Source organism: Hypanus sabinus, chromosome 3 (genome assembly GCF_030144855.1).
Source record: "Hypanus sabinus isolate sHypSab1 chromosome 3, sHypSab1.hap1, whole genome shotgun sequence".
NCBI classification, from domain to species: Eukaryota; Metazoa; Chordata; class Chondrichthyes; order Myliobatiformes; family Dasyatidae; genus Hypanus; species Hypanus sabinus.
This window is the reverse complement of record NC_082708.1, coordinates 37627638-37650041: the sequence shown is the minus strand read 5'-3', so window position 1 is coordinate 37650041 and position 22404 is coordinate 37627638. Positions and strand designations below refer to the sequence as shown.

The 22404-nt window shown below is 40.1% G+C and overlaps 1 protein-coding gene across 1 annotated transcript; it reads right to left on the bottom strand.

Moving 5' to 3' along the window:
• Positions 1-5263: 5263 nt before the first annotated feature.
• On the bottom strand, positions 5264-22122 carry LOC132391199 (NEDD4-binding protein 2-like 1). The gene is made up of 5 exons (XM_059964090.1): positions 21302-22122; positions 17622-17749; positions 17427-17515; positions 13708-13784; positions 5264-6151 (listed from the first exon to the last, which is right to left on the bottom strand). Exons 1-5 carry the CDS (start codon positions 21448-21450, stop codon positions 6046-6048), a joined length of 549 nt encoding a protein of 182 aa, XP_059820073.1. The 5' UTR covers positions 21451-22122; the 3' UTR covers positions 5264-6045.
• Positions 22123-22404: the final 282 nt, after the last annotated feature.

Genomic DNA, 22404 nt, shown 5'->3' with positions numbered 1-22404 from the left:
GATCACTATCTCCAGACTGCTCTCCCACTCAGAGATCTGACATCTGACCAGATCCTCATTTCACATTTTTTACTTTTATGTATTGCATTGTACTGCTACTGCTAAGTGAACAATTTCACAATGTATGCCAGTGATATTAAACTTGATTCTGTTGTGGTAAGAAGCAGGAGTTCTTATGTTTCATTATTCAACTATTGCCTTCTTAATAATTATACTTTCACGATCTTCAGCTAAATTCTGTAGAGCACTACCGTAGAGTTTCAACTAAAGCTTGTGAAATAAGTCATGCAAAAGTTATGAAATGTTACATTAGTCATAGGTTTGGCCAAGGTTAATGGTGTTAACTGTCATGCTTTCATCATTAAAATTAGTGAATTTATACTGACCTTCCCAATTCAGTTAATATTCAAATTTGACATTCAAAAAGTAACTTGTTTTAAGCATATTGAATATTTTCTATAAAACTGACAGGCCAGTAAATTAATAATTTCATTTTTAATCTTGATTTTTATATGGAAATACTGTGGAAAGATAATCTTGTGATTAAGAAGAAAAAAATTAACATCTGAGATGAGTTTAATAATCAGGGATGAATTTTTTGGGCTTAATTCAGGATTTAACTGGCTAAGACATTCCAGTCAAAGATAAACTATATTATTAATCTTGGTTCAGTAATTGGGAAAACTACAACTGTACCAGTGTGAACACCAAAGATGTCATTGCCCACCAGGTGAAATAAGGCCCATCAGGTTTTAGAGCTTGTATGGCCTATAACTGAGGACAAGGAGATGGCTGATTAACTAAATGAGTATTTTGCATCAGCCTTCACTGTGGAAGATACTAGCAGTGTGCCTGATGTTGTAGTGTGTGAAGGAAGAGAAATGGATGTAGTTACTATTATAAGAGAGAAGGTGCTCAAAAAGCTTAAAGACCTAAACGTACATAAGTCACCTGGACCAAACGAACTGCACCCTAGGGTTCTGAAAGAAGTAGCTTTAGAGATTGTGGTGGCATTGGAAATGATCTTTCAAAAAATTACAGGACTCTGGCATGGTGCCAGAGGTCTGGAAAATTGCAAATGTCACTACACTTTTTAAGAAAGGAGGAAGATGGCATAAAGGACATTATAGACCAGTTAGCCCGACCTCAGTGGTTGGGAAGATATTAGAGTCAATTGTTAAGGATGAGGTGATGGAGTACTTGGTGACACAGGACAAAGTAGCACAAAGTCAGCATGGTTTCCTTCAGGGAAAATCCTGCCTGACGAACCTGATGGAATTCTTTGACGAGATTACAAGTAGGATAGATTTAGGGGATGCAGTGGATGTTGCAATGGAAAGTGCCATACATGAGGCTGCTTACCAAGTTAAGAGCCCATAGTATTACAGGAAAGTTACTAATATGGTTAGAGCATTGGCTGATTGATAGGAGGCAGTGACTGGGAATAAAGGATCTTTTTGCTGCCAGTGACTAGTAGTGTCCACAGGGGTTGGTGTTGGGACCACATCTTTTTATGCTGCATGTAAATGATTTTGATGATGGAATACAGTAGATGGCTTTGTTGCTAAGTTTGCAGATGATACAAAGATTGGTGGAGGGGCAGGTTTGAGGAAACTGGTAGGGTGCAGAAGCACTTAGGAAGGTTAGGAGAATGGGCAAGAAAGTGGCAAATGAAATACAATGTTGGAAAATGCTTGGTCATGTACTTGAGTAGTAGAAATAAATTTGAGCGGGTTATTTTCTAAATGGGGAGAAAATCCAAAAATCTGAGATGCAAAGGGTCTTGGGAGTCCTTGTACAGAATACCCTGAAGGTTAACTTTCAGGTTGAGTCGGTGGTGAGGAAGGCAAATGTCAGGTTAGCATTCATTTCAAGAGGTCTAGAATACAAGAGCAAGGAAGTGATGCTGATGCTTTATAAGGCACTGGTGAGGCCTCACCTTGAGTATTGTGAACAGTTTTGGGCCTCTCATCTTAGAAAAGATGTGCTAGCATTGGAGAAGATCCAGAGGAAGTTCACAAGGATGATTCCAGGAATGAAAGGGTTGTCATTACGAGGAACATTTGATGACTCTGGGTCTGAATTCAGAAGCATGGGGGGAGAGGATCTCATTGAAACTATTTGAATGTTGAAAGGCCTAGATGTGGAAAGGATGTTTCCCATGGTGGGAGAATCTAAGACAGGAGGACACAGCGTCAAGGTAGAGGGGCGCCCTTTCAAATCAGAGATGTGGAGAAATTTCTTTGGCCAAAGAGTGGTGAATTTGTGGAATTTGTTGCCACATCCAACTATGGAGGCTGGGTCGCTGGGTGTATTTAAAGCACAGGTTGATAGGTTCTTCATTGGACATGGCATCAAGGGTTATGGGGAGCAGGCGGGGAACTGGGGTTGAGGAGCAGAGATAAAAAAAGGATCAGCCATGGTTGAATGGCAGAGCAGACTCGATGGGCCAGATGGCCTGATTCTGCTCTTATTGTCTTATGGTCTTGTATCCTGTTACAAGTGGAATAGGATGCCCCAAAACAACTTTATGTAACCAGCTTCCTAAAATGTTGATATACTGAATGTCCCTGATTTCAGTATAACAATTTTAAATTAAAAGATAACATTTCTTAAACCAGCTTAATACTTAGCCATTTACAGTTCCACTGAAATAAATGAAGAAAACATCCAAACAGGCACAAGTTGTTTGAGTGAATGGATCATCTAGTAAATTTCCAAATCACACTGACCTACAGTATGTGGTATGATAAGATTGGTTAGACGAAATCTATATAATAGGTCGAGTCCAACCAATTTATAGGGTTTTTTTGAGGAGGTTACCAGGAAAGGCGGTGAATGGACTTTAGCAAGGCCTTTGACAAGGTCCCACATGAGAGGCTGGACAAGAAAGTTCAGGTTCTTGGCATTCAGGATGAGATAGTAAACTTGATTCAACATTGGCTTCATGGGAGAATCCAAAGAATGATAGTCAATGACTGGAAGCCTGTGACTGGTTGTGTGCTACAGAGATTGGTGCTGGGTCTATTGTTGTTTGTCATCTATATCAACAATCTGAAGATGTGGTAAATTGGATTAGCAAATTAGCAGCTGACGCTAAGACGAGGGGTGTTGTGGAGAATGAGGAAGGATATCCAGTGGGATTTGGACTAGCTGGGAAAATGAGCTGAAGTATGGCAAGTGGAGTTTATTGCAGACAATTGAGAGATGTTGCACAAGTAAGAGTACAGCAGTTGGGATGTTGAAGTTGTACACAATGTTGATGAGGACTAATTTGGAGCAGTGTGTGCAGTTCTAGTCACCTACTTACAGAAAGGATATCAATGGGATTGAAAGAGTGCACAAAAGATTTACAAGGAAGTTGCCAGAACCTGACCCGAGTTACAGCGTAAGATTGAATAGTTTAGCAATTAATTCCTTGGTGTATGGGAGAATGAAGGGAGATTTGATAGATGAGAAAATTGAGAGCTTTTGATAGGATAAATACAAACTGGCTTTTTCCACTGAGGTGGGTGAGATGAGAAGTAGAGGTCACAGGCTAAGGGTGAAAGGTGAACTATTGAAGGGGAACTTTACTCAGAGGCTGGTAAGAGTGTGAAATGAGCTGCCAGTGGTAGTGGATGAGCATTTGATTTCAACATTTAAGAGAGTTTGGATAAATACACGGATAGGACAGATATGGAGGGCTATGGTGCAGATGCAGTTCAGTGGGAGGATAACAGGTTAGCCCAAACGAAATGAGCCAAAGTGCCTGTTTCTATGCTGCACTGCTCTACGGTTCTGTGACACTTGCCACAGGGAGTGTAGTTTGACAAAGCCACTGGAAACAAATAGCCATGGTGAAATCCTGTCACAGACAGTTGCACAGGGAACAAAACAGGAAAAGTTAGATCATAAGAGTCTATTCAATACATTTGTGTCTATCAGTTCTGTTCAAAGCAATATATCTAGTCCTACCTATACCCCTGCATTCTTCTTTCTCTTCTGTGCTGTTCCTTTTGCAATTGTATCACAACACATTCTATTTTAAGGAAAGTGGAAAACCATTGTTATCACTATTCTAACTATTACAGATCACTAATTTCCCTGTAAATTTTATTCCTTTATGTAGTCCTACAAAATACTCCTGATTGCATAATGGCCTGTCTATACTTCTTAACTCTAAGCAGGTAATCTTTTTGATCTGTATTATTGAATTTGCTTCCATTACTAATGGCAGCTGTGCATTCCAGATTCTAACCATAAACAACATAAAAGTTGTCCATCATCTTCTATAATCCCTAATTCCTTAGAGCAAGTGATATTTCATCAGTGACAGGTTTCTCTCCTTTTTTCAAAAATTTAAATATCCCTTTCAAGAATCTCTGTTTCAACACCTCTCATTCTCAGTTTCAGTATCCATCACAAACTTTATATGGTCAGGTCTCTGTTATGGCCATATTTTAATTTCAGGTGACTAATTGGATCTCTTAAAAACTTGTTTAATATACTGCATTCTAGAACAACACACACAAAATGCTGGAAAAACTTAGCAGGTCAGGAAGCATCTATGGAAATTAATAAACAGTCAACGTTTCATTCATCAGGGCTGGTCTTCCCCCTCCCTTTCCAGTCCTGATAAAGGGTCTTGGGCCAAAATGTCCACTGTTAATTCATTTCCATAGATGCTGCCTTATCTTCTGAGTTCTTCCAGCAGTTTTTGAGTGTTGCTCTGCATTCCCAGCATCTGCAGAATCTCGTATTTAATATATTCTATTTACTTATTTACATGAACTACCTTGTACATCTAAAACCATGGTAATGAAAATCTCAGTTTTTTTATTCCTTCAATATAGAATGCCACTTGAAGATTCCTGCCTTTCAGACAGTCATCTGTAATCCTAAATTCTCTCTGGCTGCAGGGTAGCTGCCCTGGAAAATAAGATCCAGAAAATTCTCAGCCTCAGCACCCCCAGTTCACTACAGTGAATTTCTTCACAAAATCTCCACCATGTTTTATTAAAGGCATGGATATTTTAAAATGGGGTTGTCTGCCAATTAAAAATTAGCAGATTTTAAAACTGTTCCAAATCCACTGCAACATTGATATCACGCTAATCAAAAAGATATGCATCTTTACAACTGTAAAAAGACTGAAGTGCTGTAGAGGTAACAGAACATCATTCTTTAAAAAAAAGTTTGAACCAGACACATTAAAAGTAACAAATTACTTTATTTCAGTATTTTCATTCTAATGTACTTAAATAATATAAGTATTAAATTATAATATCTGAACATGTCAAATCACTCAATGAAACTGAAGGCTGTTAGTATAGACAATAATGAGACAATGTCTTAAAAAATCCAAGTGGCTCACTGAAGTTATTTATGGAAAAGAAATCTATTGTATTTGTGAACCCTTCCTGCACCCACCCACCAATATATTCAACTGTATAAAATCACTACAAAATACTACTTATCAACTTAGAGCAATTGGAAATGGGTGATAAACGCCAGCATTGCCAGCAATGCCAAAATCCTGAGAATTAATTAAAAATAATTGTAGATGCAATATACATCTACACATACAAAAATTGTTACACGGGTTCTGTGATTTAAATTATTAACTAACCCTAATTTTAAAAAACAAAACAATTGACTTTTACCATCACAAATTCTGAACAAGAGCATCCAGCTTAGAACTACTGGTACAAATTTGCTGCAGGAAATTTTAAAACAGAAGTCCACAGTAAAGCTTCTGGTTCAAGCATCTCAAAAGAACAAGCAAATTGCATTTGACAAAATGCAATAAAACAAAGGAATAAAATATGTTGGTCACAATTATCATTTTTAGTTTGTGATTAAAAACCTTTAGTGTTTTACCACTTTTAACATTTTTTTAAAAAGTTAGTTTAAAAGCAGTTTTGCTCCAATCTGACTAAAATGTGACTTATCAAACTTGGAAAATAGTCCTGCAACTGTCCAACAAGTAGTACTGCTTCATGTACTAAGCTTGTCAGATGTTCCCCCATCATTGTTCATTCCTCTTCTGAAACTCTGCATCAGTTAATTTCCCCTTTCTGCATGTAGCACTTTGTCAATTGTGATATTCCTCTCATATCGTTCTTTCATCCGTTCAATTGCTTCTCTTGAAACACCGTGAGTATTTATTCTGTACACATTCAAAAATATATAAAATTAAACTATCTACTATATACTTGCAGAATACTATACAAGTTATCATTCATAATATTCAGAGGATAACAACAAAACATGTCAAATTTCCTCAATGCAAACAGTTTCCTTTGTGTTAAAATTCCCATCAATGATAAGTATGTAATTTAGTCTCTGTACTTAATACTACATCAGGGGATTATCACATCACCTTTCAGGTAAAATGTTAAATATGCACACAATTTCAGTAGTCATGATATCGGACCAGTATCTTGGAGTTTACCAGTACAATATCACCATTGAAAGCAGTGAAACTGAATAAATTTCATGAGCACTCAATGCCATATCTTCATGGAAAGACAGCCTGGCATCCCCACCTAGATAATTCCACTACCAAACATAAGGGTTGTTACTCAAAACAACAGGGAATGGCCACTAAGTATTGTCAGATAGACATAAAAGATCCAATGGTGATTAAGGGTCTCAGTATCCACATTAATTTCACTGCCATTCCATCCCGTTTAATGTCGTCAGCATTCTCAGAAATAATAGTCAGTCCACTCATACAAATAGTCCACAAACACTGATCCCTCATGGACCTGACTGTTCACTACATGCTACGCAATAAGAAGACCCATTTATTTCTTCCCTGATTTTTTTTTCTGTCAACTAATTTACAATTCATGCCAATAATCATAATCCTATGCACTTTATTTTGCACACCATTCTCTTGTAGAATTTTTTCAAAGATCTTCTGAAGATCCAAATACACATCCACTGGTTATACCAGACAGCAGTGTAGTGGCATTGGCAACAGACTTCAAGGCAAGTGGTCCCAGGTTAATATCAGACCAGCTCCTTTCTATCCAAGCAACACACACAAAATGCTGGTGGAATACAGCAGGCCAGGCAGCATCTATAGGGAGAAGCACTGTTGACATTTCGTGTTTCCTTTCTATCCATGCTGGATTGAGTGTGAGCTAGCAATTCAACCTTGTGAAAAAGACAAATGCTAAAGAATTGGCTAGGTTGCCACAAGATACAGAAAGGAACAACAACTACTGGTTCTGCCTTAGCTATTCTAACAGCTACAACTTCAAAAGTTCCAGCAGGTTTATCAAACACAACTTCCCTTTAATAAAACCATACCATCAATATTTTCCAAATGTCCTGTTATCATTTCCTTTGTTTAACAATTAACATAATAGTGATGTTAGGCCAATGAATTTATGGTTAGCTGTTTTCTCCATTTCGCTTTTAAATAGTGGGTTTACATTTGCCATGCTCAAACTGGCAGGGACCATTCCATTGATGACAATCAATGCATCTATTCCCTTTGCTTCAGATACAGCATAGTGTTATGATCTCAGCCCCCTCCTTTGTGAGAATCGCAAGAGCACCCGTTGAAGGGGGGGGGGGGGGTCAGTAGACCCAGTCGGAGAGAGAGAGAGAGACGTGCCAAATTGCAGGTACCACCAGCGATACAGAATAAAGACAACAGCGACTATTGTCTCATGGAGATCACGTGAAAAGCCTTCGGGCAAGGTGGGCTGGTTGAGAGAGAGATTGCATCATCCCAACCTGATTGACACCTGCGACCCCGTGAGGAAGTATAAAGGAGAGTCTCAGGGGGACAGCCCCTCAGACGCACCAAGAAGACACGAGAGTGTCCCGCCGCAGCGGGAAGCCATTCTGAAGGAAGCCACGTGCGTTAGATTCCAGGATTGGAATCTGTGGCTGGAATCACAGAAAACTGCTTTAACTAACATCGGGGAGAGGAAACCAACGCTCCCCTGATTTCACGGAAGATTCATCAAGACTCGGCAAGTTCTTTCTCTTCTCCCCCCAATCTCTCTCTCTCGGTCGCCCCACGAAAAACCCAGCGATTTCCAACGGGCTGAGGCCGGCAGACTTTCAGAGTGACTTTTATATTTCCAACGGACAATCTATTAACCCCTAGACATCAGCAGAGCTCATTTAATAATGATGATTATTGATATACCCACGCTTTAGATTGAGTGTTGACAATGTGCCCTATCTGAATGTATGTATTAACCCTACTTTTGTGTCCCTTTACGAATAAAACGTTTGAAAATAGTGACAACAGACTTCAACAGACCTCTCTATCTTTGCTGGTAAGTTATCCAGTTACGGTATACGTAACAACAGTAACAGAAGCTTCTGGCCCAATGAGCCTGCAATGTCCCACTACACTCATGTGACTGATTAACCTACCAGTCCGTATGACCTTGGAATATGGAAGAATACTTAAACATGAGAAGGACACTCACATCCTTACAGACAGTAACAAGAACTGAGCCCAAATCACTGGCTGTAACAGTGTTACGCTGACCGCTATGTAACTGTGCTGCCCCAACTCTATTTACTCTCCAGCTCCATTTGTCCTTTCTTAATTAATGTCTTAGATTCTTTTTGCTGAATTCTAAACTGCTTCCAATGTTAATGCGTGGTATTTTCCTGACAATTTAACGTGGCTTCCATTTGGATCTACTGTAATACTATCAACATTTTTTAGCCATGATTTTGTCACTTTCTCATTGGTGTTGTCACAGAATGGAATTTTTAACTTACAATTTCTGCAACTGTTTCTCGAAGATTAACCAATAACCATCCACCACTATGCTCTTCAATAAAGTTAGCCTGACATTAATAGTAGAGAAGATAGTGGATTGTATTATTAAGAAAGTGGTAACAAGACAGTTTGAAAATAATAGGATCCAGAGAGTCAACATGGGCTTATAAAATGGAAGTCACTTTTGATAACACTGTTAGAGGCCTATTTGCTGTTGCAGCAGAGAGGAGTGAGGGTGAACCATTCAATGTGTACATGAATGTTTCAAGTGTTCCAAAAGATGCCACTTAAGAAATTGAACAAAATTAAAAATGTACAGTCATAAAGTTCTACAGCACATAAACAGGTCCTTAGGCCTATATAGTCCATACCAGATGTTTATTCTGCTTAGTCCTATCAACCACACCTAGACCACAGCCCCCCTTCATAATCCAAACTTCTCTTAAATGTTGCCATTGAGCCCACATTTACCACTTCCACACACTCACCACCCTCTCAGTGAAGAAGTTGCCCCTCAGATTCCCCTCAACTATTTCACCTTTCACCCTTAACCAATGACATCTAGTTCTAGTCTCTGAGACCCAATCTTCATGGGAAAAGCCTGCTTGTATGTACTCTATCTATACACTTCACTATTTTTTATATCTCCATCAAATCTCCTCTCATTCTCCTACACTCTAAGGAATAGAGTCCTAAACTATTCAACCTATCCCTCTAAATCAGATCCTCAAATCCCAGCAATATCCTTTTAAACTTTCTTGTACTTTTTTAATTTTGATATTTTTCCTGTGCCAATCAACTGGTGGGAGTGTTCAAGAAAATCTTCAGTCTCTCAGTACTGAGGTTGGAGGTTCACACCTGCTTTAAAAGGAAGAAAAGAAGAGCAGGGTGAGCTGCCTCAACAATGAATGCCCACTGGCACTCACATCTACTGTGATGAAGTGCTTTAATAGGTTGGTCATGGCTAATCAACTCCTGCCTAAGGAAGGACCTGGATCCACTGTAATTTGCCTATCTCCACAGTAGCTCTACAGTGGATACAATCTCACTGGCTCTCCACTCAGCCCTGGAAGGCACAATGGCAGCTATATTAAATTAGGAGGTTGAGGAGACTTAAGAGTATGATAACAAAGACTTCCAAATTTCTACAGATGGACTGTGGAGAGCATTCTAATTGTCTGATATGGAGCAGCCACTGCAGGGAATCGGAAAAATCTGCAGAAAGTTGCAAACAACCAACTTAGCTGGTCCATCATGTGCACTAGGTTCCCCAGCATCCAGGACAGCTTCAAAAAGTGGCATCCATCATTAAGGACCTCCATCACACAGGACATGCCCTTTTCTCATTGCTACTATCAAGGAGGAGCTTGAAGACACACACTTAACATTTCAGGAATAGCTTGTTTCTCCTCTGCCATCATTTTTGAATGGACAATAAGCCCATGTATAATCCTCAGTATTTTCCCTTGCTTTTTGCAACTACCTACTTACCTTATTTATATATATATATTCCTTGTTGTATTTTATTGTTTTTATTACTATGCATTGCAATGTACTGCAAAACAAATTTCATGACAACATATTCTGATTCTGAGGTAGTTGGCCAGAACTGCACACAATATGGCCTTACCAATGCTTTAAACAATTCCAAAATAACATCTCAACTCCTGCACTCAAACCTGTGATTTATGAAGGTCAACATGCCATAAGCTCTTTTTATGATCCCATCTACCTGTGATGCCACATTCAAGAAAATATGGATCTGTATTCCCAGATGCCTTTGTTCTACCACATTCCACAATGCCCTCCCATTCACAGTGCAAGTCCTAGCCCGGTTTGTCCTCCCAAAGTGCAACACCTCACACTTGCCTGCATTAAGTTCCATCTGCCATTTTTGGTCCATTTTTCCCCGGTGGGTCCAGATCCTGCTACAGCCTTTGATAGCCTCTTCACTTCCCAAAATGCCCCCAACCTTAGTGTCACCTACAAATTTGCTGATCCAGTTTACCACAAGATCATCTATATCATTAATATTGTTGGCAAACAACAATGGACCCAGCACCAATCCCTGTTTGTCAGAGAGACAACCATTTACTACCACTCTCTGGTTACCTTGCAAAGCCAATGTTGAATGCATTGAATACTTCGTCCTAAATGCCAAGCGACTGAACCTTCTGGACCATCCTCTTATACTGTACTTTGTCAAAGGTCTTGCTAAAATTCATGTGGACAATGTCCACTGCTTTCCCTGGTAACCTCCTTGAAAAACTCAGCAAGATTGGTTAGATACAACCAATCAAACAAAGCTAAGTTGAGTATTCCTGATCAGGCCCTGTCTGTCCAAGTACTTAAAATATTATGTCCCTTGGTATACCTTTCAGTAATTTACCCATCACTGAGGCCAGGCTCTCATGCCTATGATTTCTCGTCTTATTCTTGGAGCCGTTCTTGAATAATGGAACAGTGTTAGCTATCCTCCAGTTCTCTGACACCTCACCTGTGGCTAAGGATGTTTTAAAAACCTCTATCAGGGCCCCTGCAATTTCTACATTAGCCTCCTACAAAGTCCAAAGGAACACCCTGTCAGGCCATGCAGACTTATCAAACCTAATTTGCCTCAAGACAGCAAGCACCCCAGCCTCTGTAATCCAAATAAGGTCCATGACCTCAATACAATTTTGCCTCAGTTCTATTCACTTAACAGATTTGAGATCTCATCCAACTCTTTTGGCTCCATGCATAGATGACCACACTGATCTTCGAGGGGACTAATTTTGTCACTTGCTAACTTTTCACTCTTATTATGTAGGTTTCATAAACCTGCATTGGGGCTTAAATTACCAAGACGTGGAAGGATGCGGACCAAGTATTGGAAAATGGAATTTGAATACACTCAGTGGCCACTTTATTGCATACCTCCTAAACTTAATGAAGTGCCCACTGAGTATATGTTTGTGCACTTCTGCTGCTGTAGTCCATCCACCTCAAGGTTCGTGCATTCAGAGATGCTCTTCTGCACAGCACTGCTGTAACGCACAGTTATTTGAGTTCCTGTCTCCTTCCTGTCTGTTTAAACCATTCTCCTCTGACCACTCTCATTAATGAGGCGTTTACACCCACAGAACTGCTGCTCACTTTTTTGTTTTTGACACCATTCCCTGTAAACTCTAGTGACTCATGCATGAAAATCCCCGGTGGCACCCCTTTCGGCACCAACAATCATCCCACAAAGTCACTTGGATCACATTTCTTCCCCATTCTGATGTTCGGTTTTGAATAACAACTGAACCTTTTGACCACGTTTTCATGCTTTTATGCATTGAGTTGTTGCCATATTATTGGCTGATTAGATATTTGCATTAATGAGCAAGTGTGCTTCATCAAGTGGCCGCTGAGTATAACTGAGTACTTGAAGGTGGCATGGACATAATAGGCCAAAAAGCCCATTTTTATGCTGAATGACTCTTTGACTAATTAGAAGACTGACCAAGCTTGGCTTGTTTTCCTCAAAAGTGGAAGCCAAAGAAAGTTTTAACAATGGCATATGTAACGATAATAGATCTAAATGGGATGATTAGGAAAATCTGTTACTCTTTTCAGAAAGATTAATGACCAGACAGCACAATTTTGCATTAATAGGTAAAAGAAATTGAGAAGAGAAGAAGGAAAACAAGTCATTGACTGGGTAATCAGAGTTTGGAATTCTTCCCATAAAAACATAGTTGAGGGAAAATAAACTTAAAGTAGTAATACTTTAATAAGCCTTTGATATGTTGTAACTCACATGGCTACAGACAAAAGGTAATGTTGGATTAATTCCATCTGCTATTTTAAAACTCTGCTTTTCAGTCACAATAGCCCTTTTTCACTGAATGGATACAATGAGCCAAATAGAATAAATTTCTATGATTCTGTGTCATGATGCCATAAAAGCTAAATTTAGAAAGCAGTTGAGATAGAAGAAAAAGTGCTAAAAATACTAATTACATCTGTCAAAACAGATTATGGAAATATATGGAAATAATATAATGGAAATACTTATAATCATAAAAGGAAAACAACAGCTAAAGTAGATTGCTTCAGGAATTTATAATAAGGATACACTGATTCAAGACTAAGTGCAGTATTTTATTTATTTATTAAGATACAGCGTGGAATAGGCTCTGCCAGCCCTTCGAGCCATGCTGCTCAACATCCCCGATTTAACCCTAGCTTAATCAAGGCCAATTTACAATGACCAGTTAACCTACTAACTAGTGCATCTTTGGACAGTGATAAGTAACCGGAGACCAAGACATAACCCACACATTCCATAGAGAGGACGTACAGACTCCTTACAGATGATATCAGAATTTTACTCCGAACTCTGACACCCCGAGCTGTAATAGTGTCACACTAACCACTACAAGATTGTGGTGCCCCAAATAAGCACATAAATAAACAAAATTCTTTATATCTATAACTACAGGTTGGTGGAATTCACTTCCAGAGTTATTGCCCAAAACAGAAATTATGACTGAATAAATATGATTAAGAATCATTTATAGTGATAGAACAATACAGACTCTTTGGCTCATCTAGTGCGTGCCAAACCATTCATCTGCCTAGTCCTATTGGTCTGCATCCAGACTACAGCCCTCCATACTCCTCTCATCCATGTACATTTTCTAATTTATCTTAAACGTTGAAATCAACCCAGTATCCACCACTTGTGCTGACAGCTTGTTTCATATTCTCACCACCTGAGTCAAGATGTTCCCCTTAAACATTTCATCTTTCACCCCTAACCCATTTCTGAACACATGATGTGAACTTCTATATATTACATACAAGTTCTATAGAAGCTGATATTAACTTTGATAACCTTAAGCTCTTCTTCCGTACATTACAAAAATCTGCAGTAGACAAAAGTATAAACATAATTGCTATTCTTACACATAAAGTGATCAAAAGATTTAAACCTGGTTAGTTTTCTAATGTCAAATTTCCATGGCGTGTCTGGTTCTCTGAATTCCACTTCATAACCATTCTCTTTTGCCTGTTGATGACAAAACATTAATTCTGGATTTAAAATCTAGAGACCCAACCCAGTACTGAATTTTAACAACATTTCCACCTAAAATTTACAAGTTCCTGAATCATTGTATAATAAGTAGAAGTTGTGCAAGAACGTAATTCTTTGTTGAAAGATATTTCTAGCACTATAATGAAAAACTCCTTCCAGGAACTAATTAGTAAAGCAAAAAAAAAAATTGTAATTGGCTGAAATTACTGCAGTCGCGATTTCTCAATTACAGAAGAGATGAGTTTAGAAATAAATAATTACCGGAACATATGTAATCTATTTTGTTATATCCCTTGGCAATTAAATACTTAACTTTTCTTGAATTTTATTATGTTAAAAACACTTAAATTTTTAAAATAACACACAAAGCACTGAAGAAACATAGCAGGTCAGGCAGCACCTATGGAAAAAAGTAAACAATCAATGTTTCAGGCTGAAACCCTTCATCAGGATGGTGAGAAAGTGGGGGGGGGGGAAGCCAGAATAAAGTGGTGGGGGAGAGGGGAAGGAGTACAAGCCACACAAGGGGGAAGGCAGGTGGGTGAAGTGAAAAGCTGGGACGTGGTAGATGGAAAACTTAAGGGTTGAAGAAGAAGGAATCTGATAGAAGAGGAGATGGACCATGGGAAAAAAGAAAGGAGGAGGGTTGCCAGATAGGTAGGTAAAGAGAAAATATAGTGGGAGCCAAAATGGAGAATGGAAGAAGAGTGAAGGGGTGTGGGGAAATATTACCAGTGGTTAGGGAAATTGAGTATCAGGCCATCAGGTTGGACTCTACCCAACAGGATTATCAACCAACACACAAAATGCTGAAGAAACTCAGCAGCCCAGACAGCATCAGTGGAAAAAGAGGGCAGTTGAAGTTTCAGGCCAAGACCCTTCAGCAGGACTGGAGAAAAGAAGATGAGGAGTTAAGAGTTAAATGTGGGGGGGAGGGGAGGGAGAAACACAAGGTAATCAATAAAACCAGGAGGAGTGAAGTAAAGAGTTGGGAAGTCGATAAGTGAAAAAGATACAGGGCTAGAGAAGGGGGAAATCTGATAGGAGAGGATAGAAGGTCATGAAGGAAAGAAAAGGAGGAGGAGCATGAGAGGAAGGTGACAGACAGACAAGGAGATAAGCAAAGAGAGGGAAAATGGGATGAAGAGAGTGGGAGTCCATTACCCTAAGTTCGAGAAATCAATCTTCATGCCACCAGGTTGGAGGCTACCTGGATGGAATATAAGGTGTTGCTCCTCCAACTTGAGTGTGGCCTCATCACAATAGTAGAGGAGGCTGTGGATAGACATGTTGAAATAGGAATGGGAAGTGGATTAAAATGTGTGGCCACTGGGAGATCCCGCTTTTTCTGCCAGAGCGCAGGAACTCAGCGAAGCAGTCTTCTAATCTACATTGGGTCTCATCAGTATACAAGAGGCCACACTGGGAACACCAGGTACAGTAGATGCCCCCAACATACTCACAGGTGAAGTGTTGCCTCACCTGGAAGGACTGTTTGGGGCACATCTGCCCTCACCCCATTCTCCTGCCATCCCACTGCTTCGCTGAGCACCTACACTTGGTCGGCCAGAAAATGTGGGATCTCCCAGTGGCCACCCATTTTAATTCTACTTCCCATTCCTATACCAACACGTCCTTCCACAGCCTCCTCTGCTGTCGTGATGAGGCTACACTCAGGTTGGAGGAGCAACACTCCATATTCCGTCTGGGTAGTCTCCAACCTGATGGCATGAACAGCAATTTCTCAAACTTCCAATAATGCCCCCCCCACTCCTTCACCATTCTCCATCCCATTTTCCCTCTCTCTCCTTATCTCCTTGTGTGCCTATCACCTCCATCTGGTGCTCCTGCTCCTTTCTTCCAAGGCCTTCTGTCCTCTCTTATTAGATTCCCCCTTCTCCAGCCCTGTATCTTCTTTACCTATCAGTTTCCCAAATCTTAACTTCACCCTTCTCAACGCCACCTCCCCCCAGTTTCAACCATCACCTTGTGTTTCTCCCTCTGCTCCCCCACCTTCTAATTCTGATTCCTCACCTCTTTTTCTCCAGTCCTGCTGAAGGGTCTCGGTCCAGAATGTCAACTGTATTTTTTTCCATAGGAGCTGCCTCGCCTGCTGAGTTCCTCCAGCATTTTGTGTGTGTTTAGATTTCCAGCATCTGCAGATTGTCTTTTGTTTCCATTTGGATTATGATGTGTTGGCTCCCCTCTCACCTCCCTCTGGTGACTCTCTTCATTCCCCTACTCCCATGGGAACTCTGCACTCCTATCAGATTCTTTCTTCTTCAGCACTTCACCTTTTCCACTTCTCACTTCACCCCTCCCACCCACCTGCCTTCTCCCTGTCACTTTCTAGTTTGTATTCCTTCCCATCCCCTCACCACCTTATTCCAGCTTCTTCACTCTTCCCTTCCTGTCACGATAAAGGGTCTTGCCCGAAGCACTGAACTGTTTATTCCTTTCCATAGATGCTGCTAGATGCAATACTTTGTGTGTACTACTCTGGATTTCCTGCATTTGCAGAATCCCAAGTGTTTCAAAATTTAAGTTGTTCAAAGCAATGCCTTAACGCATCAAGCTGGCAATATTTGTTATTGTACAGTAAGTCTGTATGTGCTTCAAAATGCTGTGAACCTTGATTCCCTTTGCTTAGGGTCTGAAAATTGAAGGTTCTTGTGTCTATAAATGTTGTCAATATTGGAAAGGAATATTTGCAGAAAATACAGTACCACACAGAAGCCAGCCTCATTTTGGTATAATCTGCCTACACTTCTCCCTGCCTCAGTAAAGCATCTATAATAATTAAAAATCCCACCCATTCTCCCCCTCTCATTTTGCAAAAAATACAAAAGCATTATCTTCAGGTTCAAGGACAATTTCTAACCCACTGTGACAGACTATTGAAGCAGATAAAAAGACTGATAGTTAAATCAGATTAGCCAGCCATTAAAACTATCAATAAATTCTAATATTCAAAAAGCATCCAAACCTATTAAAACTCCAGAATAGTTAAAAATATTGAAATGTACTAAAATAGAATTAAAATTCATTTATTAGTAATTAAAACAAATAAATATTAAACATTAAAATAAACTAAAGCAACCTATAAAAAAGTATATCAACTAAAAAGTGTCTTTCCCCTCCCTTACCTGATCTAACCTTTTGACCTGGCTGTTGGGACTAATCTAGGACAAAATTCCTGCGGAACTGCACTCTGAGCGAATCCAAAATTTCAGAAAATATAGCAAACTTTGAAACTTCCACATTCTCAAGCAAATCCCTATCTTGGTTGTGAAGGAAGATGCAAATTATGTGGATGACTGCTGATACTTCCTTGAAAAATTAAAGCCATCACATTTTTAAAGTGCTAATTAGAAATAAGAATAAGATAGCTCACTGCAGTAAGTAAATGATTAAGAACAACTCTGGCATCTCCTTAACAAAAGTACAATGATAAAGTTAAAAAGTAAACTTCTGTAAAAAAGGGAAAACTGGCTTTAAACTGGTTTAACAAATAGAAATAGAGAAAGAAACATTTATAGCACAGAATTCTCCAAATTACAATCTTCAAATAACATGGACAGTACATATTGAAATTAATTGAAATCTAGGTTATACCATAATCACATATGGTTTCATTTCCCATGCTTGAATGTTGGTATTGTCTATTATAATTGGAGATTTCCCTTGTCTCATGGCCGATTTGGCTGAAAACAGATGCATTATAAAAATACATTAAGTATTATATTGTAAATTTAATTTTTTCCAAATGCAATAAAAATAGAAATTTTAAAGACAAATTTAATTACTCACCTCTCTCATGGTTCCATTCATGAGCTTCTTCAAGTAAGTACTTCTCAAATAAATAGGACCCATCTTGTCTGACGAAATAATCATCCGTACTCAATATCACTGCACCACCATACTGACATTTTAAATTCCTGGTTGAATAAACAATGACTGAAAAGTGAAGTTAGAATCACCTGCTTTGTAAAACTGCTTCCTACATTGCCAGGAAGCATTAGATAGACAGAGCAACTTGAATACTCTGCATTATAAGAAGCAATAGCATACTGGCCGAGTTGTACTTGACTGGTTGGAACCAAACCTGACAATATACAATGCTTAAAACAAGCAATGCAGCTGAATCCACGAGGAAAGCCATCATCAGTCTCATCTACAAGCATAAGGGGAAAAGGGAATTAATCAGCAATTGGCACGGACAACATTGCACTCACAGTATGTCCGCAAATCAATCAGCTTCTATGATGAGTTTGAGCAAGTCTCAGGGGCTAGAGTCAATCTGATCAAGAATGAGGGTGTTATTTGGCAACTGGCCAAAATGATCTTTTGTTTCCTCCACCATCTTAAAAATGCAGTGAATCTGGTTTGGAGGAGTCAAGTCACAGCAGGAACTGGTTGGGAGCGAATAGCCATAGTCAAACAGAAATTAGAAATGTGCAGATAGAGCTCCCTCTTGATGGCAGGCATGAACCTGGTCTACTTCTTGGGATTGTACCTGCCCCTGGTTTTGTTATAGGTGCATATGACCTCATTGATGCTTAATTTTCCATTGACTTGATACTTCCCGCATTAACTTTTCTTATTTCTGCAGAAAAAAAAGTCTTTGGTTACAAGTCCATCAGGTCAGCACTGAACAACCTGCAAAAAGACAATAGATTCTGTGGAATGGATTCCAAGCAAACTACCAACATCAATTGGTAAAACGCCTCATTGCCAGAACTCACAAACTACCACCAAAACCTCACTTAGACAGCAGCGAGAACCACTTCCTTTGTCAGGCCTTTCCTGCAAAATTGATTCTCACATCCAGTATTTATCTATTTGTGTATTTATTTATTTAGAGATACAGTGCAGAACAGGCCCTTCTGACCCAATGAGTTGCAAGCCCAGCAACTCACGTAGCCTAATCAAAGAACAATTTACCATGACCAACTACAAATGACTACATCCAGATTGTGGGAGAAAACTGGACACCCGAAGGAAAACCACACACTCGCAGGGAGAACACAGAAACTCCTTACAGATGGTGCTGGAATTCAACTGTGAACTACAGAGTGCCCTGAGCTGTAATAGCATTGCGCCAATGCAACTCTACTCTGACACCCCATATGCGTATATGCTGCTTTGAGAGAACTGTGTTGCACATCAGTTACCCAGCTCCTCATGGACTGTGTGTTTACCAAGATGATCTGAAAAAGAATGCAATAATCCTTCTTGAGATTAACCCTAAAGAGCAGCATAACAAAGGTCTCTGATCTTTGATCTATAGTTTCAACTCTGCGTACCAAGACAAGCATATATTGGTACTGGAAGATCAACTCAGTAAAAGATGCACTTTGGTTTCCCTGTATAAAGACATGTCCACCAATGAATGCATCCAAGTGGAATATTGCAGAATGCAGCTTTTGTACAGGTTCTATGGAAATGGGCCATAGTATAGGGTCCTGCCACCAGCACATACAGAAGGGGTGGGCACTGTATCAGAGCCTCTCAAATACTTCTTGGGTGCATTGTTTAAAGAGGAAACATAAATGTCATGACCAGAAAACAAAATGCAGTGTCTTGACTTTATCTTGATCTATGTTGGATCAGAAAGGTGGGAATAGGATAAAGATGAGAAGAAACTCAAGGCCATCTTTGTCAGCTGATTGGAGCCGCTCCGCAAAGTATTTTCCTCAATCTGCTTTTTGTTCCTCATTATAAGCAATGAATGCAGTCAACTAATGTGAAGGCACAGGTTAAAATTAAGGAACTTAAAGCTTATCTATTCCTCTTTCTGACAAATGTTATTCTTTTGATCTGTAATTCCCAGGACTATTCTTATTGCCTTTCTTGAACAGTGAGTCTTATTTCAGTGGCGGGCAAACTATTAGGGAGAATTCTTGGAACAGTAAGTACAAGCACTTGGGAGATGCAGAGTCTAATTGGAATAGTTATTGTGACTTTGTGATGGACTCCCATTCATGCCTCACAGGCCTGCCTGAATTCTCTGCTGATAGGACAAAGCACAATGATGAAGGTAAAGCATAGGATGTGGTATGTAAGGATTTTAGTTTAACGAGGTTCCCTACAGTAGGCTCATTCAGCAAGTCAGGAGGCATGACATCCAGAGAAATGAAGCTGTGTAGATTCAGAACTGGCTTACCACGGAAACAGAGGTTTCTGCCTGGAGATCAGTGACCAGTGGTGTTCCACAGGATGAGCTCAGGGCCCCCTGCTCTTGATGGTTTTCATAAATTATTTGGACCAGGTAGCGAAAGGGTGGGTTAGGAAGTATGTAGATGACATGAAGGTTGGTGATGTTGTGGAGAGTTTGGAAGGTTGTTATAGTTACAATGTTATAGTTTGATAGGATACAAAGCTGGTGGTGAAATGGCAGATGGAGTTCAGTCAGAAAAGTATAAAGTGATTCACTTAAGAAAGTTGAACATGTAGGCAGAGTACAGGGTTAATGACAGGATTCTTAGAAGTGTGGAGAACAGGGGGATCCCTCAAAGCTGCCACACGAGGTTATTGGATGGTTAAGAAGGTGTATGATCTGTTGGCCTTCATTAGTCAGGGGAGTGAGTACAAGAGCTGTGAAGTAACGTTGCAGACTCTGGTTACACTTGCAGTGTTGTGTTCAGTTCTGAATTAGGGACATTTAACAGACTCTTAGATATTGGCACACAGAAGAAAGAAAAATGGAGGGCTGTGCCAGAGGGAAGCATTTGATTGATTTTGGAGTAATCTAAAACGTCAGCACAACATTGTGGACTGAAGGGCCTGTACTGTTACATATTCTACAGCTGCTCTCTGACAGGTTGAGAGTTTCCCGCATTTACTGTTTTTATTTCTGAAGTGCAATAAGTTTGCTCCTTCATTTGGAAGTGCGTGAGGAGGGGGGAGATGAATGGGTAGTGTTGCAACTCCTGTCGTTAAAAGATCCCAAGAAAAGTTATTTATGGGATTAAAGAGTGAACTTAAAATACATCACAATATGCTGAAGACGGGAGAAGGGGACATTGTGGCTTCTACAGGTACCATATTGAAGATAATGGAACCCACTGGAGTTATACTTGCAGGCTGGTGCAATAAAAGTGGTGGATTCCCTTTACTAGACACGGGCAAGGGCTGGGGGTTAGCGCTAAGACAGGAATCGTTGATGTATATCTCAACCTAGGTCACAAAGCTAGCAGTTTCTTTTCTGGCTATAGGATCTCTACCATTACTAGAGATATAACTAATGCATTTCCCTTCTTTAAAAACATGCACTAAGAAATGTTCGTTCCCTAACTCTGTAAAAATCGTACGGGGCATTAATTGATCCAGCGATTTCCCCCCGGAGTTACCTATGTCTAAATTCTGTTAACTTTTTTCAGATATCATTAATGTTGGTGCTGATTCCCATCACCACTTGCTCACGTTTCGGATTAAATGTCCCTAGTTCCAATAATTGGACTGGGAAGGAGCTTTAAATAAGAACAAACCTGGCCAGAGTGGATTTGCCCGATCCAGGAAGTCCTCTCAGCAAGTAAAGTCGCTTGCTCTTGCCCCTGCGCGGTTTAGGCGTTCGCCTGCCGTCGGGATGCTGCAGGCTCAAGTTCTGAAAGGATCGTGCCAAAAACTCCGCCGACATCTCTACAAACACCGCGCCAACCACAGCCAGTAGCCAGTCCTCACCTGCCGTCCACAACAACCTCTGCGCTCGCCTCGGCAGCACGTAACGCGGCTAATGACGGCGGCGTCGCATCCCCGGCCCTCCCCCGGCCACGGCGAAGGCACAGCGCTAGTGGGGGAGGGACTGGGCACTGTAGTTTCTGAACGCGTTAGGTCGTTTGAAGCAAGCACAAATGTGTCCCTAATTCCATTATTTTTGCATTATGATTTGTTTTGCACTGCCTGAAAGGACGATGATTAACATCAAAGAGCGTATTGGGCAAATAAGAGGAATGGAAGTGTGGACAGTGGGAGAGCCTGAACAGAGTGTATGGTAAAAATGGTGGGAGATGTTGAAAATCAGAAGTGGGACAAGGTGGTGAAGAGAAATTGAAAAGTATGGCAGTTACTTGAGTTTTCAGACGGTCCAAAAACATCGACTGTTAATTTCCATAGCTGATGCCTGACGTGCAGAATTCCTCCATCATTTTGTACGTGTTGCTTTAAATTCCCAGCATCTACATACTTCCTCCTTTCTGTCAATTTCTGCCTTGTTTATGTCAGTTTCTTACCCGTGACATCACGTGACCAAAATAGAGCAGAGAATGGACAGATATTTGCATATGTGAGCTAAATTAGAGCTCAATCTCTAGATATGTGTAACTGCTTTGTTACCTCTCAGTATTTCTCTTCAGCACTCATACCCATGCTTCACCATTCCATCGTGGCTGATTGATTATTCTTCTCAGCATTCTCTTGCCTTCTCGCAGTAACTAAACATTACTCTACTTCGAACAGTTCATCACGGCGTTTTATTTTTAACTGGTACGAACCAACAGGGTATCTTCAACCTCTGACTTCTGCAGTCTGAGGTTAGCATTTTGCTTCAAGAGGGCATTGTCATACCAGTGCGGTGAGCAGCCTCTCAGTGACT